This window comes from Ornithorhynchus anatinus, chromosome 20 (genome assembly GCF_004115215.2).
Source record: "Ornithorhynchus anatinus isolate Pmale09 chromosome 20, mOrnAna1.pri.v4, whole genome shotgun sequence".
Lineage (NCBI taxonomy): Eukaryota > Metazoa > Chordata > Mammalia > Monotremata > Ornithorhynchidae > Ornithorhynchus > Ornithorhynchus anatinus.
In genome coordinates this window covers 14168602-14188242 of record NC_041747.1, presented here as the reverse complement: position 1 = coordinate 14188242, position 19641 = coordinate 14168602, and the positions used below count along the sequence as shown (strand labels likewise).

At 42.2% G+C, this 19641-nt stretch overlaps 1 protein-coding gene across 8 annotated transcripts in view; it reads right to left on the bottom strand.

Moving 5' to 3' along the window:
* Positions 1–19641, bottom strand: part of DGKH (diacylglycerol kinase eta) — a 163948-nt gene that overhangs the window by 37184 nt on the left and 107123 nt on the right. For all 8 annotated transcript variants that reach the window (XM_039914881.1, XM_029047846.2, XM_039914880.1 and 5 more), the window contains 9 exons: positions 18576–18663; positions 11660–11745; positions 9691–9790; positions 7737–8013; positions 6401–6526; positions 2913–3044; positions 1895–2012; positions 1269–1379; positions 1018–1114 (listed from right to left, as the gene is read on the bottom strand). In XM_039914881.1, the coding sequence (XP_039770815.1) occupies positions 1018–1114; positions 1269–1379; positions 1895–2012; positions 2913–3044; positions 6401–6526; positions 7737–8013; positions 9691–9790; positions 11660–11745; positions 18576–18663 (1135 nt within the window). The remainder of the gene's footprint in view (positions 1–1017; positions 1115–1268; positions 1380–1894; positions 2013–2912; positions 3045–6400; positions 6527–7736; positions 8014–9690; positions 9791–11659; positions 11746–18575; positions 18664–19641) is intronic.

Below are 19641 nucleotides of genomic sequence, written 5' to 3'. Positions count from 1 at the left end.
TTAGGAATCAATCGATCAATCAATCATGATGATAATCATGATTGAGGGTTCCACTATCCAGACACTTTCTAAGGAATTCAGAAACAGGTTGAAATCTTCAAAATTGTTACGTTTTTCTTATATCTGGAACCGTGAATATTCTTTAATGAATTAATGCACATATGGTTCTCAGATTCTCAGATTCCAAATCTCAGAATCTCAGATTCCTTATGCTGAAAGCTGAACCAACCCAGGAACCAACCCAACGCTGGATGCCAGGGAATCCCTCTCTGATGCATAACTCAACCTTACGCACAAAAAATTCCCTAGGTGTGGGGGCATTTCCAGGCTGCTGAAAAGCAGTAACTCACTCATTCATTCATTCAATTGTATTTATTGAGAGCTTACTGTGTGCAAAGCACTGTTCTAAGCACTAGGGAGAGTACAATATAACAACACACAGATACTTTCCCTGCCCACAGTTAACCGATGGCAATGATTTACTGTTGTTTCACCAAGGAGAGAATATTAATGATGGTGATAGAAGAAGGCAAGCAGACAAAGAGGGCAACGTGGTCTTGTGGATAGAGCTCGGGCCTGGGAGTCAGAAGGACCTGGGTTCTAATCCCAGTTCTGCCACCTGTCTGCTGTGTGACCTTAGGCAAGTCACCTCTCTGTGCCTTAGTTCCCTCATCTGTAAAATGGGGTCCCACTGAGTTCCAAGTGGGACAGGGACTGTGTCCAACTAGAATTTGCTGGTATCCACCCCAGCACTTAGTACAGTCCCTGGGACATAGTAACTGCTTAACAAATACCACTATTATTATTATTACTGTTAGAAGAGAAGTATGTAATGACTATGAAAAGAGGAACAGAGTGAGGATAGTTTTTAGGGAGGAGGTTGAGGAGGTGGTTGTTGACTGTTGGGGCTGCTGGTAAACAGCTGGGAACTGCCCAAATCTAATCTCAACAGCACTTTTCCTAAATGAGCTCCATAAAAACCCAAAAAGCAAAACTCGTTGAAATAAACGATTCTACCTCGAGCTGAACTTTTTGTTCCAAATTCTTATAAGTCCTCTGCAATAACTCCTTGGTTCCAAGCACGCCATACCACATCATGTTTTTAGTCCGACTTCTGAAAATGAATAAAATGAATTAATGAAGTAAAACGCGCAGCTCTTCTTCCTTAGAAGAAAAGAATTAAAAGTAAAAACAATATTACAACAAAGAGTAATGAAAAGGAAGAAAAAATACATCTTAGATAAGAACATTATTAGAGTTGGAAATACCTGCATTTCTCTGGATGCTCCTCTCGCTTATTGTTAAATTCTAATGAAATTTTGGCATCTAATCCAATTCCAAAGTAATTGTTCATGACACATTTTTCTGAATATCCTTCTCTACATTAAAAAAATAAAGGTAAAATATTTATTTATACTTAGGAAAAAATGGGCCTGGGAGTCAGAGGATCTGGGTTCTAATTCCGGCTCCACCAACTGCCAGCTGTGTGACCTCGGGCAAGCCATTCAACTTCTCAGCGCCTCAGTTTCCTCATCTGTAAAATGAGGATTGTCTGTTCTCCCTCCTACTTGGACTGTAAGCCCCATATGGGACAGAGACTGTGTCCCACCTGATTGATTTGTATCTACCCCGGCACTTGGAACAGCTCGACACATAGTAAGTGCTTAACAAATACCATAATCAACCGCCCCAATCATGTCGATAAATACAATTATCGCAAACAAATCAGCATTTTAAACTTGGGGATTCTCTTATATTGTTTCAGTGTTCATCGTCAAAAGCTACCAAGTACTAGGAGAAAACAGTTTTAAAAGTACCATTCAAAGAAAGATTTGCACTGAGGGAAAGTTCAAATTCCAATACATTTCTAAAAACCAAAAGCGTATTTTCTTACAGTGAATCTGGGTCTGGGTCAATAAATGGCGTAGCCCCAAATGGATCGATGTTTGCGAGTAACATCTTGCTGATAATTGAACTCCCGGCAATTGAGGCAGCTAATCCCGCTCTTAAACCTGCTCGGAAGGAAAAAAGAAAACACAATCAATCAATCACACATTACAGAATTCCAAATATGGAAGAAATGACGTGCCATTCTGGATCAGAACTGTACTTGCCTAGGGCCACACAGCAGGCAAGTTAACAGGGCTGGGTCTAGGTCTTCTGAACCCCAATCTGTGTTCTTTCCACTAGACTATACTGCTTCTAAGGGAGGAATGGCTTCAAAACAGGGGAACCAGGTTGGATGGGGAGAGGAAGAGGGGAATATAAGACTGTAAGCTCATTGTGGACAGGGAATGTGACTGTTTCTGATTATACTGTACTCGCCCAAGTGATTAATACAGTACTTTGCATACAGTAATCGCTCAATAATGAATAAGGAGGTAACCAGAGGGGAGGAGACCATAAAGGGAAAAGTGGGAATGAGGAGACAAGGGGGTCTGATGCCTGTCTCTCCAAATCCATTGTCCCCTGGTGCTCCTCCTTAGAGTTATCAAGGTGGCCACGAGGGCCTAAAACAGAATCTCGGAGGGCTGACGGTGACGGCAGCGTCTTCGGGTCCTCCTCCTCCTCCTCCAAAAGCCACTGCCTGACGAGTGGTGGAGGGACGACCCCAAACCCCAGCTCGCCTCGACATTATCGACCTGAGAGTCAATTGGTGATATTTATTGAAGGCTTACTGTGGGCAGAACAGTGTGCTAAATTCTTGGGAACAGCCTGTGCCTCAAGTTTCCTTACCTGTAAAATGGGGATCAAATATCTGTTGTCCCTCCCCATAAGCCCATAAGCCTTGTGTTGGGGCGGGGCTGTAACCAATCTGCATATCTTATGTCTACCCCACACTTAGTACAGTGTTTGCCTTATAATAAGCACATACCAAATATCATTATTATTATTATCATTATTATTACTACCTGGGCAGATTATCCTGGTGTTAAGCACAGGGAGATTTTCTTTGTTGGCTGCCGTGACTGGGCCAGAGACAGAACTAGGCTGGGAAAACACTCCACTTGTACGCCTATCAGGTGATCGAGGTGCAGTTTTAGCTGTAGGAGAAAAAAACCTCTAAATTACAAGAAAGTGATAGTTAGTGAATAGGAATCACCGCAAGGAGGAGGGGGTGGTTGGAGGGTGAGGAGGTACCATCAGTGGGTATCTGCAGAATCGAAGCATGTTTTGCAGGTTGAAGAAAATTTTTGAGGCTTCGGTTCTTTCAGAACTATCTAATAATGTCAGATTGTAGGTTGTTGTTGACTGTCTATTTGGACGAAACGGACGGATTCTCAAAGGAACATTTTCATATGAAACTAAAGTGGTACACTAATTCCTAGGTATTACCATCATCATTAAATATTTACTGAGCACCGCACAGTTCACAGCAGGGTATTACTTCTGAGAAGCAGCGTTGTAGTAGTTAGAGTCAGTCAGTCTATCAATTCTATTTACTGAGCGCTTACTGTGTGCAGGGCACGGCCCTAAGAGCTTGGGAGAAAACAATATAACAATATCACAGACACATTCCCTGCCCGCAACAACCTTACAGCCTAGAGGGAGAGACTGATATTAATGTAAATAAATAAAATTTCATATATATTCGTAAGTGTCGTGGGGCTGGGAGGAGGGATGAATAAAGGGAGCAAGTCACGATGACAGGGAGTGAGAGAAGAGGAAAGGAGGGTTTAGAGAGGGAAGGCGTCTTGGAGGAGATGTGCCTTCATAAGGCTTTGAAGGAGGGGAGAATAACTGTCTGTCACATATGAAGAAGGAGGGCGTTCCAGGTTAGAGGCAGGATGTTGGGGGAAGGTCGGTGGTGAGGTGGACGAGATTGAGGTTGATGAAGAGCTCAGGCCTGGGAGTCAGAAGGACCTGGGATCTAATCTTGGCTCTGCCACTTGTCTGCTATGTGATCTTGGGCAAGTCACTTCACTTCTTTGTGCCTCAGTTACCTCAACTGTAAAATGGGGATTTAGACTGTGAGTCCCACAGTAGGACTGGGTCCAGCTTGATTAGCTTGTATCTATCCCAGCACTTAGTACAATGCCTAGAACATAGTAGGCACTTAAATACATTTAAAAAAATACCAAAAAAAGACCACTTCAAAGACCAGACAAGTCTGCAGGTATCACAATGCCTCCAATCTCATGGATAAACAAGGAGACAAGGTAATCAACATAAAACCATCCTACATTCAGATTCACAGAGCCTCTCGTGTGGTAATTACAGAAATGGGTAGAGAAGGCAGCGTGGATCTTCAGAATGACTTAGCCCACGCCATTAGCCATGACCCTCTTCAGACCTCTTTGCTTGGGTATCCAGGTGGCACGGAGGGTAGGACAGTTTCGGTAAAGGCTCCGAGAGGCCCTCCGGTTCTGGGCATCACCCAGAGCGGAGGAAGGAGGGAAGGAAGGAACACTCAGGTCTCCGGCTCCTCCCGGATCCCCCCACCTCCTGCTGCCCCACAGAATGGCTGTTCTCTGGGGCTCCCCTCTAGACTGAAAACTCACTGTAGGCAGGGAATGTGTCTGCTTATTGTTGCGTGCTACTCTCCCAAGTGCTTAGAACAGTGCTCCACACACAGTAAGCGCTCAATAAATACGATTGACTGGAATGGCGTCCCCTAGGGCAGGGTGCTGCTGGGAGGGACAAAGAGGCATCAGGGAGTCACCCCAGAGTGAGGAGGAGGAGAGTCAAGGACAGACTTCTACTCTTTTAACTCACCCCGAACCAAGACGACCCTCGGCACTGCCCTTCCCTCAATTCAATTCAATTGTATTTATTGAGCGCTTACCGTGTGCTAAACACTTGGTGAAATACAGTACAACAATAAGCAGATACATTCCCTGCCTACCATGAGCTTGCAGTCAGAGGAGGGGAGACAGACATCAGTACAAATAAAAATTACTGATAAAATAACAACTTGGCTCCCAGCGGCACTGGGTGCTACCCTCTAACAATAATAATAATAATAATAATAATAATGAGAGCATTTGTTAAGTGCTTCCAATGTACCAGGGACTGTACTAAGGGCTAGGGTGGATACTTACAAGCCACAAATAACATTAAATGATTCAACTCTTAAAAAAAAAAATCCCAAACTATCATCTCACTCTCCTCAATGTCACGGAGAAACACTCAATGCTATTTTCACAATCTCTGGAAAAATGCCATCTATGTAATCTGGGTTCAAGAACGGGCTAGTTCCACTGAACGGAAGATTCAGAATGGTTGCTTTTTATTGTGATAGGTGGGACTCCGGGGGATAAACTGTAATAAAAGTAACGTGCTGAAAGTAACGTGTTGTTGCTCATTCTCTGAACAAAATCAGCCTAGTTCTGAAGCCTAAAAACTGATGTCTCTCTGCAGGCAACTGAATTCGTGTTTCACGGTTTCTTATTCAACAGAGCTTCCCGCTGACAGCACGGGAACGAACTCTAATTCACACGTATCAGATTTACGAATCGTATAGTTTAGCAACAACAAAAGACAGGGATTAATCTAAGAATCAGTGATTGCCTGCAAGTCAAACCCACCCGGATCACGGATGCTTCTCCTTGGTTCTGAATGTTTCCTGCCTAGGAACTGAGCAAATCTAAACGAGGAGACAATGTGTTTAAGATTTTCCCTCTATTCTATTTATACACTAAAATTTGAAGTAATCAATCAAAATCTCCCTGCGATGGTTCAGAATGTCCATCAAAGATTTATGTCCTCAACATCTTCTAGGAGGTTTACATATTGCCAGGCAACACTCTAAAAATAGCTTCATTTAATGACTCCTCTTGGAAATTCATAACTACTTAGATTGAAAACAAACAGCACTTTTTCTGATTAATTGTGCTAGACTTGTCCCCTCAGTTTCTTGATTGCCTTACTTTTTTCTCCTCCCAGGATAAGCCTATGCCACTTTTTCTGGTACATCTATTAAATTAATAACCCAGGACCAAACACAACTTAGAAATATTTGCCAACTGTAAAAGCAGCGAATAATTAGATCAGATGAGTATTTTCAAACTGAAAGCTGACTTCTCTGGTGGGAAGAATTTCTTGGCTTTCGTTACTGTCTCTCAATTCCAGGTCATTCTATAGGTTCCATTTGGACCTAAAAGGCCATTCAAGCGACTTTTTTGTTTCTATTCAGGAGGGTTCAGATGGAGAGTCTCCCCAAAGTCTATTTTTATAAACTTTTACATTTGCTCCTCAAGATTCCACAATACAATTTTTACTGCCTTGTTTTACAATAAGTCTACATAAAGTTCTTGCCAGGAACTCTGTTAGCACAGTCATGGAATTAGCCTTTTTCATAATCATCAGTTCTTTTGGCTCAGAAAAAGAGCTGTTTTTGGGAAAATAAATTCCAAGTCACAGTTTACCATAGTCTACCAGAGAATTAAAGGCATCTCACCAGATAGACACTCTTTTGCATCATCATCTTTATCATCTTCTTTAAATTCATCTGCTTCTTTACTATCATCTATGGGAGGAGATTGGATCCCTTGATCTTCCGTGTGACTGTTCTGCTCATCCACAACTAAAAAAGAGGAGAAAGGTAAGTCCAGAATTCCCAGTGGTATTTAAGCACTAACCATGTGCAGAGCACTCTACTAAGCGCTTGATTTCCCTCAGTGAGATTCCCATGTTCAGACCTTGTTAGAATAATAACGTTAATAATAATAATAATGTTGGTATTTGTTAAGCGCTTACTATGTGCCAAGCACTGTTCTAAGCGCTGGGGTAGACACAGGGGAATCAGGTTGTTCCACATGGGGCTCACAGTTTTAATTCCCATTTTACAGATGAGGTAACCGAGGCACCGAGAAGTTAAGTGACTTGCTCAAAGTCACACAGCTGACAAGCGGCCGAGCCGGCATTCGAACCCATGACCTCTGACTCCAAAGCCCGTGCTCTTTCCACTGAGCCACGAGTAAATATTCTCCATGATGGCAATGAATCACAATCGAAACCTCACTAAAAATTAGAACTAAAAAATAATTCTTGACCCTCATGGAGTTCACAGTCAAAGGTGAACTAATCTTATCGCCATTTTTACAGATGAGAAAACTAAGGCACACAAAAGTTAAGCGACTTGCCCAATGTCTCACAGCAGGCAAGTAGCAGAGTCAGAAGTAGAACCTATGTCTCAAGACTCCCAGATCCACACTTTTCCCAACAGGCTATGCTGTTCGTAAATTTGGCAAAGCATGACCTATTTTTTTTTTGAACTTTAAAAATCAATTGACTAATTAGCTAATCAATTTGAATTAACACTAATGTTTGACGCATTTGTTGCTTTCATTCCTTAGAGCTAGACAATGTTTGGGCTTTTTCTTTCAAATTTTACAACATTATTTAATGTTTGATAGTACTGAAGTGCACCAATAAATTATGAAAATATATAAAATGCTCAAATTTAAGAGAGAGACAGTAGTAGAATAAAGCTGTCAGATTTCACAAGCAAACCATTATTGTGAATAAAAAAGCCAGCTCTCACCATGTGAGCAAACTAGATCACCGTCTCAGAGATACAATGTAAATATCACTTCGAAAGTGCATGTCTCAACACTAAAATATTGCAGTTTTTCAAATATTACAGCTTCCAAAAATAGTGTGGAGAAGAAATTCACTTTTAGGACCCTATCTTCCACTTTCTGCATCTGAAAGAATACCCTGCACCATTCCCAAATGATGTCATTTTCGTTTTTAAGAGGGAAACTGTTATACTCTTTACCCAAACACTGCACCTTTTTCAGCTTGTTCAATGATCTGCCTCACTGCTTTCTTTAAACTGTTTGCTCGCAACATCAACTCCCTTGGTTTGAAGATTTTCTGCGTGGAAGATTTTGTGATGCCCTCCAAAGGCTGTTCTTTACTGTCTGTCAGGGAGGAGTCTTCACTTGAAAAGTCCCCGGGTTCTTCCTCTACAATGGGGGGGCTGATGGTCGGGGGAGCTGGTGAGGCTTGGGCTTCGGCATGGAGCGCCTGGAGCAGCTGGTCAAGTTTCTCATTCAGTACTGAGCACTACAAATGCAGAAGCAAGTGGGGGTGGGAGAGAGATGGGGGAGGGAGAAGGGATGGAAGGGAGAAAAGGAGAGGGTAGGATTGAAAACAGGAAAGCAGGAAAGGAGAAGAGGGAAGACAGAGAGAAGAGAGAGATAAAAACATGAAAATAATTCAAAATTCAGCCAAAGAGGTTTGCCCTCCCCATCTTCAAAGTCCTACTAAAATTACATCTCCTCCAGGAAGCCTTCTCCAACTAAGCTCCTTTCTCCCCACTCTATTTTCCCTCCCTATCGCACCATCTATGCACTTACTCATCCTGCCCTCGCAGCATTTAAGGTGCAAATCCTTATAGTCCATTGCTTTTTCCACCTGAAATTTATTTGAATGTCTGTTTCTCCACTGATTGGTAAGATCCGCTCTCCCAAGCACTAATACAGTGCAATTCACCCAGTAGGTGCTCAATAAATACCACTGATTGATAAACTGGTTATTTGGGAAATTAACCACAGAGAAGGAGTGTGAAAGAGCATTTGTCTACAAGATGCAGGGCAATATCAATTTGTGTAAGGAGCCATTCACTCATTCATTTAATTGTATTTATTGAGTGCTTACTCTGTGCAGAGTACTGTATTAAGCATTTGGAAAGTACACTATAGCAAAAAAAAGACACAATCCCTGCCCACTACGGGCTCACAGTCTAGAATAGGGGAGAGAGACATAACAATAATAATAATAATAATGTTGGTATTTGTTAAGTGCTTACTATGTGCCAAGCACTGTTTTAAGCACTGGGGTAGATATAAGGTAATCAGGTTGTCCTATGTAGGGCTCACGGTCTTCTTCCCCAATTTACAGATGAGGTAACTGAGGCACAGAGAAGTTAAGTGACTTGCTCAAGGTCACACAGCTGACAACGGCGGAGCCGGGATTAGAACCCATGACCTCTGACTCCCAAGCCTGGGCTCTTTCCACTAAGCCACGCTGCTACCTGAAGCACTTTTGTAAACATTATATACTCTATCACTTGGGCATTAATTCATGTTTTTCATTCTCTTCAACTTACTTTAGTGTCTGTCTCCCCCTCTAGAATATAAACTCTTTGAGGGCAGGGAACGTATCTACTGATTCTATTGTATTGTCCTAGTTGTTTAGTAGAACACAATAAATACTCAATAAATACTGATTGATTGAGAAATGGGTGGGGGAAGAAGCATCAGAGAAAGACTGGATTGTGAAGACAATTTAAGCAGGAATGGGAACTAACAGGAACTGGAAGGAAGGGGAAAAGATGCAGTTAATAAGAATAATAATGTTGGTATTTGTTAAGCGCTTACTATGTGCCGAGCACCATTCTAAGTGCTGGGGTAGATACAGGGTAATCAGGTTGTCCCACGTGAGGCTCACAGCTAATCCCAATTTTACAGATGAGGTAACTGAGGCACAGAGAAGTTAAGTGACTTGCCCACAGTCACACAGCTGACAAGTGGCAGAGCCCGGGATTCGAACTCATGACCTCTGACTCCCAGGCCCGGGCTCTTTCCACTGAGCCACGCTAGCAGGACAGAGCATATTTCATTTCAAAGTATTATCACTCACGACATCATAGGCACTTGGAAGGAAAATATTTTATCACGGAACTTTTAGACGTGATTTGATTTGAAGGTAGCTGCCGTGTTGGGTAAAGTCGTCTCTTACTTTAACGGACATGGCGTCTGCTTCGTCTGTGTTCTCCACTGGTTTTTCATATGTCTTCCCGATTTTGGCTACAAAGTCCTTTACGGTTTCGCATAATACCCTTTGATGAAAGAAAAAAAGGATAAAGAACAGTACAATGAACTTACAGTGCAATTATTTTCAGTGGGCTTTTCCATTCATATTTAAAATAGAGAGAGAGAGAGAGAGAGAGAGAGAGAGAGAGAGAGAGAGAGAGAGAGAGAGAGAGAGAGAGAGAAATGATGTTGTGACAGTTTATCTGTTTGGAGTTGGATATTTTAAGAAACTGCATTTCTGAAAAGTATAAAATCTGGGAAGGAAATAATATTTCTATCCCTGGGGAATATTACCAAGTCATTTTCTCTCCGTCCTCAAGGGAACGATGGAATGAACAGACAAAAAACATTTAAAGTATTAACTTCTTAAATTCAAACAAAGCCTACACGGAATGTGGCTACCTAGAAGAATTAAAACTAAGTGAGCCTATCTATCTTCATTTTCCAGAGTTTATACAACTTGTGAAGTCACTACTGCACACAGTAAGCACTCAATAAATACCACTGGTAGATTGATTTATTGATTTATGGATCAAAGAACTGAACCCAAAGCCGAGCAGGCCTCCGCTAATGTGCAATATTAAATAGCAAGATTTAATGGCCGACTTCAAAAGTTATGCTAACAGCCATTTGGACTTTCCCACTTCCCACCTCTGACGTATATCTAAATCAAAGATGCCACTGAGAGTTAGAAAATCTGCTCTTTTTCCAAAAGGATACACAGCCCAGTCACAGTCATCCACTGCTAAGGTGAGGGATAACAGCACTATGTATGCTGAACGGATATCCAAAAAACTTAAGTTCAGTCTCCCTCCTCAAATCTTTGTCAACATTCTAGCTAACAGAAAAATGGATGGAAATAAAGATGCACATACACAAATTTAAATAAGCATTTTGGAGTTATATCGGCTTTAAGATGCTAGATGATAAATTCTCCCATTATACTGTAAACTCCACCACTAAATTGCTAGCTCCATCATGTATTTTTACTATGACTCATCATCATTTTCATAATTATCATCACCAATATTTGAGTGCTTACTAGGTGAGGAGCACTGTTCTAAGCACTTGGAGAGCACAATACAATAGAGTTGGAAGATATTTCCCTGCCCACAATGAACTTACAGTCTAGAAGGGGAGACAGACATTAATATAAATACATAATCTATAATATGGAGGAGATGTGACCTTATCGTACTCTCCCAAACGCTTAATTCAGTGCTCTGCACACAGTAACCACTTACAACCACAGACTGACTGATCGACTCATCTTTAAAATGGGGATTAACTGTGAGCCTCACGTGGGACAACCTGATGACCCTGTATCTATCCCAGCGCTTACAACAGAGCTCTGCACATAGTAAGCACTTAACAAATACCAACATTATTATAGAGAAGCAGCGTGGCTCAACGGAAAGAGCCCAGGCTTGGGAGTCAGCGGTCATGGGTTCGATTGCCAGCTCTGCCACTTATCAGCTGTGTGACTGAGGGCAAGTCACTTCACTTCTCTGTGCCTCAGTTACCTCATCTGTAAAATGGGGATCAAAACTGTGAGCTCCACGTGGGACAACCTGATCACCCTATATCTACCCCAGCACTTAGAACAGTGCTCTGTACATAGTAAGCGCTTAACAAATACCAACATTATTAATGATAAAACCTCATTACAACCCAACGATTACAACCCAGAGGGTTTACTTTTAAGTGGGCATTGGATGATACAATTACAGAGACCTTTACTTCATTCAAAAGAACCAGAGAAAATGAGGAAAACTATTTCTCACTGCCAATATTGAAGCTTTTCAGGCATTTTATAGACATTTAATTTTCTAAAGCACATCATGACATACTCATCAAAACAAGCATACTGATTAAAAATATTGCAATCGACTCACTTGGCAGATGATATGACTACTGAATGCTGATCAGAATTTAGTATTTTTGCAAGATGGGCAGCAACTGAGTCCTCATAAGATGACATCTGGAAAACGGACAAAAAAAATAACACTGTTTAACTTGAAGGCATTCAGAGTGACACAGAGATTATATCTACAAAGGGAATCAATCATTAACACCTGATAGGCCAAGTATTTAAATACCATAGGACAGCTATTGCTCACATCTAGCTTCAGCTTTTTGGTGAGAATTAATTCGAAATTACAGTTCATTTATTGCATACTTATAGAATGGTATCAATGAAAAATGACCAAAAATATGTTTGCTTTTTTTAAAAAAAACTTGATATAAACCCAGTTTCTTCTGAAATTGTGGAAATAAAAATTGGAAGAGATAAACCCAGAAGATTTCTACTTCAACTAGTCCCAAATTTTGGCATTTTTTTGGGAAAACAAATACCTATTCCCAGAAGATACATGATTTGCTATAGAAGAAGGAGCCAAGAATCTGTTCTGTTGTTTCTCTAGATTGCCTTTAAATTCAGAAAACTTCAAAACACAGCTTCAGGAACTTTAAAAAAGTTCATCCTCTCAAACGTTCATCCTGTTTAAAACTTAAAGGAATTGCTTTGTGTTGGCTTTATGATTCCATGCTACCAGTTTCCATATTAACACGGCGGAAGTTCAATTCTTGGTTTGCCACTGAACAAACAAACATTTAAGAGTCTTGTAAAAATGTATGAGAATGATAGCTATGACCAAAGGTTCTAGAGAACTGAAGACTTCTAATTCCAGAAGGGAAGCAACTAACATCAGAAGCTGACCAACAGTTACAAAGCAAAGTAACAAGAAAATTGATAGACAAGGAGCTTACCTTGCCCATAGGGAGATTACAGTCTAGATGGGGAGACAGACTTTTTATGGTATCTGTTTAGTGCTTCCTATGTGTCAAATACTGTTCTAAGCGCTGGGGTGGGTATAAGTTAATTAGGTCAGATACAGTCCCTGTCCCATATAGACCTCACAATCTAAGTAGGAGGGAGAACAGATATTTAATCCCCAATTTACAGTTGAGGAAACTGAGGCACAGAGAATGTAAGTGACTTGCTCAGGGTCACACAGCAAGCAATTGGCAGAGCTGTGATTAGAACCCAGGTCCTTCTGATTCCCAGGCCCATGCTCTTTCTAGTAGGCTACGCTGCACATAAGTTACAGATCTGTACATAATTCTGTTGTACTCTCCCAAGTTCTTAAGACAGTAGTTTGCCACAGTAAGCATTCAATAAATACAGTTGAATGAATGAATGGGGAGGACAGGGTAGATTTTAGCAGTGTGGTGAAGGTCAGGCTGACGGGGTTTGGTGAGAGAAATGAATATTTGGATTGAATGAGAGAGCTGAGTCCAGGATAACGTTAAAGTTATGAGGTTATCAGGTTGGACACAGTCCCTGTCCCACATGGGGCTCACAGTCTTAAACCCCATATTCCAGATGAGGTAACTGAGGCCCAGAGAGGTGAAGTGATTGCCTAACGTCACACAGCAGACAAGTGGCAGAGCTGGGATTAGAATCCAGGTCCTTCTGACTCCCAGTCCCCTGTTCTACCCACTATGCCCCACTGCGTTACCAAGTTTCAGCCGTGACGCTGACGGCCAACTACCTGATTCCCGGCCCCAAATGGCAAAGAGCTGGTTCGGTTTGAGTTTCTCACATCTCCTCCTCCAAGTTTCTTCCTACAATCACCTCTGTCCCCGCTCTAGCTGCCTATCAGTTTTCATCGCCAGGGAGACCAGACATCGCTTCAGCCCACAGGCATTTCCAGCTCTGGAGAAAAGCCAGGGAGTTATCAGAGGAAGGGACAGTGAGATCTCCTGCCTGGCTGCAGTTAATGAATGGGAAGTCGGGGAGTGGGAAGCAGCTGAACCGGAATTTTGGTGCTTCCTGCACACACTCGAAGCCCAAGTTTGTCCGCGTTGCCTGGGGATCAGGAGAAAGGAAGCACTGAATCAGGGTGACGTAGAAGACGCAGCCTTAGGTCTGAGACTATGCCGAGAAATTGTGCCCTTACGGAGGAAGAGTCTGGAATATCAAACTTCCAATGATGTCCATTGCTCTGAGGGGGATTCTTAATTTAGGAAAACTGGTGACCTCCCCCAGGAGCTTGTGACTGAATGGGCATGGAAGATACCAGAGATCTGCAGCTGAGGAGAGAGGGTGGGGCTAGGAATCACACAACCATGTAAAAGGAGCATCGTTGAGTATAGGGGAGCGGATGAGTTCTCCCAGGGAGGGAGTGATAAAGGCAGGGCACCCAGAACAGAGGGAAAAATGAAACAGATGAATAATTAAGTGGAAAAACAGCACTGCGTGTAGATTTTTTTTTACATAAATGCTGAGGAAGGATATGACTACATAAGGCCTGAGCTGGACCAATTTGGGCTTTGGAAATTAATCAGGGGGAGGTTTTTGGAACAGGTAAAGTTTTAGGAGGGCTCAGGAAATAGGGAGAACTACAGTCTGGCAGATTGAAATGGGAGGGAGTTCTGGGCTGGGGAAGAGGACGAGCAGAAGAGAAAGCAGGTGGGAGAGTTGACAGCCTGTCTCCCCAGCCTGTAACCTTGGCATTATCTTTGACAACGCATATTCAATCTGTCACCAAATCACGTCAGTTCTACCTTCGCAACATTGCTAAGAACTGTCCTTTTCTCTCTAACCAAACTGTTACTACATTGATCAATCGATCAATTATATTTATTAAGCACTTACTGTGTGAGGGGAACTGTACTAAGTGCTAGGGAGAGCACCACACAACAATATAACAGACATATTCCCTGCCTGCAACGAGTGTATAGCCTGGGGGGAGGCACAGACATCAATATAAATAAGTATGGATATGTACATAAATGCTGTGGGACTGGGGGTGGGTGTGATGAATAAAGGTAACAAGTCAGGGTGACGCAGAAGGGGAGTGGGAAGGGGAAACGGAGGCTTAGTCAGGGAAGGCCTCTTGGAAGGGATGTGTCTTCAATAAGGCTTTGAAGGTGGGGAGAGTAATGGTCTGTCGGATATGAAAGGGGAAGGCATTCAAGCATTTATTTCCCTCTTCGACTATTGCATCATCCTCATCGGTGAGCCCTCCTACCTCTCCCTAGTCCAATCCACATTTTCCTCTGCTTCCCAGATTTTTCTATAAAACCATTCAGCCCACGTTTCCCTCCTCCTCAAGAACCTCCAGTGGTTGCCCATCCACTTCTGCATCAAACAGAAACTCCTTACCTTAGCGTTTAAGGCACTCAATCACCTTGCCCCTCCGATTTCCTACTGCAACCCAGACCACACATTTCGCTTCTCTAATGCCAACCTATTCACTGCACCTCGACCTCACATCTCACTGTCGACCGTGTCTCCTAATTCGGTCTCCCAAGTGTTTAGTACAGTGTTCTGCACCTAGTAAGCACTCAATAAATATGATCGATTGACTGACCTCTCGCCCAAGTCCTGCTCCTGGCCTGAAATTTGCTCCCCCTTCAAATCCGACAGACCATCACCCGTCCCATCTTCAAGGTCTAATTAAAAGCACATCTTTGCCAATAGGCCTTCCCCAGCTAAGCCCTCATTTCCTCTTCTCCCACTCCCTTCTGCTTCATCCTGTTACTTAGATTTGACCCTTTTTTCAGGAGTTGCTGAGGGAGGTAAAGTACTGTTGCTAATCTAGTGAAGGCCAGAGTTTAGCAAGCGGGATTTAGAGCAGGTAAAATTACTTTCCTAACATCAAATATCCCAACCATCACAATGGCTATGAAGACAGAAAGAACAATTCTATTTACATCTTGGTTAAACTCATTATAGCGGCTCCAAAATCCAACCAGTTAATCATCACGGAGATTTCAATGCAGAAATGAGAGTTATACTGAAACATGGAAACGTGGTAAACACATTCCCTGTCTACAATGAGTTTACAGTCTAGAGGGTGAGACAGACGTTGATATAAACTGCAGATATGTGCATGAGTGGTGTGGGGCTGAGGAAGGGGTGAATAAAAGGTGCAAATTCAACTGCGAGGGTGAGGCAGAAGGGAATTGGAGGACAGGAAATGAGGACTTAGGGAAGGCCTCTTGGAGGAGATGTGGTTTTAATAAGGTTTTGAAGGTAGGGAGAGGGATCGCCTGTCGGATATGAAGAGAGAAAGGGGTTCCAAGCCAGAGGCAGGAGAAAAGCCACGTGAGAAGCCAAGTGCTGGATGGACACTGGCTCACACTCTCCCAACTGGAACTCTCCATTAGATCAATGCTGTGAAAGGCAGCATTGAAGTAGTGACAACCTCTCGACTCTAAGCTCCTTGTGGTCAGGGAATGTGACTATCAACTCCGTTGTATCCTCACAAACACTTAGTACAGTGCTCTGCACACGGTAAGCACTCGATAAATACCACTGATTGATGAAAAAGGCTAAATGCCAAGCTGCAAAGTACTCTGATAAAATGCCAGAAGAAGAAAGCCAATGAAATGTGGGGCTACCAGGTTATAATCTCTATGCACAGATTGAAGTGTGGCATGAGACAACATATCAATCCATCAGTGGCATTTACTGAGCACTTACCATGGACAGACCACTGTACTAAGCACTTACAAAAGGATGATGTGATACAAGAAGCTTACAAACTAGGCGGGGAAGCAGCGTGGCTCAGTGGAAAGAGCATGGGCTTTGGAGTCAGGGCTCATGAGTTCAAATCCCAGCTCTGCTACTTGTCGGCTGGGTGACTGTGGGCAAGTCACTTAACTTCTCTGTGCCTCAGTTCCCTCATCTGTAAAATGGGGATTAAGACTGTGAGCCCCATGTGGGACAACCTGATTCCCCTACGTCTATCCCAGCGCTTAGAACAGTGCTCGGCACATAGTAAGCGCTTAACAAATACCAACATTAAAGACATAAAAATAAATTACAGATTGGGGAAGCACCGGAGTAGGGAAGGGGAGCCCCATGTAAGTGTTGTGGAACTGGAGGTGGGGTGACTATCAAAATGCCTAAAGGGTACAGACCCAAGTACATAGGCGATATAGAAGGGAGGGCAAATAAGATGGGGAGATGAAAGGAGAGTCAAGGAAATCTTGGAGATGTGATTTTAGTATTGTAAATACTAATGAATATGGGAAGAGCAAGGGAAGAATGAGGGTCTGTAGGATATTAAGGAGGCAGGATTCCAGGTAGGAAGGAAGATGTGAGCAAGGGGTTGATGGTGAGAGGGATGGGATCGAGGAAAAGTAAGTAGAATGGTGTTAAAGGAGTGAAGTGTACAGGCTGGGGCCTAGTGGGAAATAAGTGACGCTAAGTAGGAGGGGGAGAGCTGACTGAGTGCCTTAAACCCAAAGGTACAAAGTTTCTGTTTAACGCTAAAGTTTGATGCTGAAGCTTAATAACGTACAAAGCCTACTGGCTAGGAAAAAAGCACAGCACCTCTTTGCTTAGAAATTTAAATTAAGAGAAATATTGGTGAAGTATCAGGACGAGGAGAGTGAGCAGGAAATGTTAGTTGAGACTAGAGAAGGTGTAAAATTAGGGTGGGTAGTAATTGTGAGAGAATTCAATTATTCTCTTGACAAACTGACTAACTCGTCAGGATGAGAAATAGAGGTGTGGTTTTTGAGAGGATAAATGCCTGTTCTCTGGAACAGCTAGTCCTAGATAGAACCCAGGAGGAAAAATAATATACTGAATTGAATTCTGAGTAGCGGATAGGACTTTTAGCAGGGAAAATGTACGTGGGAGAGCCACTTGTCGGTAGTGATCACGTTACAAATAAATCTGGCGTTTTTGCTGGGGAGAGAAAGCCAAAAAAAAAAAACAAGAGTACTAAAATGATGGAAAAGAGAATCATGACAGAATGCAGAACTTCATGGGAAAAAGCTGAAAAGGGGACCTTTAAAAAACCTCCAAGAAACTCACGGGCTATTGCAAAACACCATATAGGAGGGCTAGGTTATGTGCCAAGGAACTCAAAACCCTGGAAAAAAGTCTGAACTTCAGCCTGGATACTTGGCAAAGTAGAAGGTTGCCAGAAGGACCGCCACCCTTTCAGAGAAGAAGAATCACTACACTAAGGAAAACTGGAAACTCCATAAAGCGTGGCAGGGCGGCACAAATGGGAAATTACTTGTGATAATAAGGAGCTCCAATAATAATTACTTGCAAGAGGAACCAAATTTAATAATAAAAGATTCTTTTAAAGCGGCACTTTCAAAATGAGAATTTGGTGTCTAGGACACGGGGCGCAATAATCAATGAATCCATCAATCCACGGTATTTACTGAGCACTTACTTTGGGCAGAGCACTGGGTGTGCTTGGGAGGGTCCAATACAACCAAGTTGGTAGACATGTTCCCTGCCCACCTCGAGCAGTAATTTAAAAAGAATTCTATACTGTACAGAAGTATCTGTAAATGGGAATTCCATATTTGTTAACCCTCCTACTTAGCCCCAAATGGGAACTGATTATCTCGTAGCTAACCCAGCGTTTAGTATAGTGCTTGGCACATAGAAAGGACTTAAAAATACCACAAGTATTATTATTATCATTATTTGGCTGTGAGAGGAGGTTCCAGGCTTTGGGAAGCAGCATCGACAGGGGTTGGAGGCAGGAGAGAGTTAAGATTGTGGTACAATTCGAAGGTGAGCTCAGGAGAAACAACTGGGTGAGGATGGGGAATCGAGGGGTGAAGAGAGCCAATATATAAGTTCAAAAAAGCTGGTAAAGAGACGAAGTCAATAACAAGGTTTCTCTGTTCCATACAGAAAGAGAGAGGGCTAGCTATTTTCTGGACCATTTTTGCAATTTATTCTGATATATAACAATTTGACTTATGCCTGTAAAATGTCAGATAATTCTCTAGCCGTTAAAATCATGATGGGTAAAAACTTACTTGACATTCCTCAGATTCCTCTTCTGGAGTGGCCGGAAGAATAGAGGCCTTCGTTGGCAATTTGAGCTCATAAGACATAATACTCCACCTGAAGGGGGAAAAGTTTGTAGTCAAAGGTTATTAAAGAGTTGCAAAAACTATTTTCTTCTTAAAGAATTATGAATCTGTCAATTCAAAGATAATTGATAGGGCTGCCTTAAAATGGACATTCTTGGAGGGGGGAGAGAAAATTCATAAAGCTCATGGATATATTGAGGCTTGCCATACTATCAGACATGAAACCTAAATTAGTCTCTTTGTAACTGGTTCTCTAATCAAAGGGTCTGGAAAATAGAAGGCAAAGTAGATAAACAAGAAATAAAGTAATCGATCAATCATATTTACTGAGTGCTTACTGTGAGCATGGCACCGTACTATATACTATACTATATAACAGACTTGGCAGTCATGTTTGTTCCCTGCCCACGAGGGGCTTGCAGTCTAGACTATTCAGATTTTTGAGCAGAAATAATACTTGGGACAGAATTATCTGTACTGTCTTCTTAAACAGGAATATGCTTTGATATTGCTTGTAAGGAGAGTAAAAGCAAATTGTAAAAGAGAGAGATCAGGTTCTTTAAAAACAGTTTATGTGCAGAATAATTTTAATTTTAACCTATCTCTCATCAAGGGAAAAATACACGCTGTCGATTATGCGGTCTATGTAACGAGAGGCCCCTCTGATTTTAACAAGCCACAAAAAGCAGTGGAACACATTCACACTTCACCTACCAACAAGGAAAGGCACAAACACAGGAGCTGAAGTGGAGGAAACATGATACCACAGTTCATCTTAAAACAGATTAGTTGGTCCTGCAATGCCAAATAATTAACTTCAAGTCTAAAAGTCCCCGGTGTACAATCAACTCAGGTTGGGTTAATGAGAGAACTGGACGGCCTAGATGGTTGAAATCTCCAAGTCAGCCTAAATCTGTCGTTTACATTTTCTTCAACTTCAAACTTTTTTTTTTAATCTCCGCTGCTAACACCCAGCAAATCTGTCTGATGTGAGTTTCATCTCTTTTCC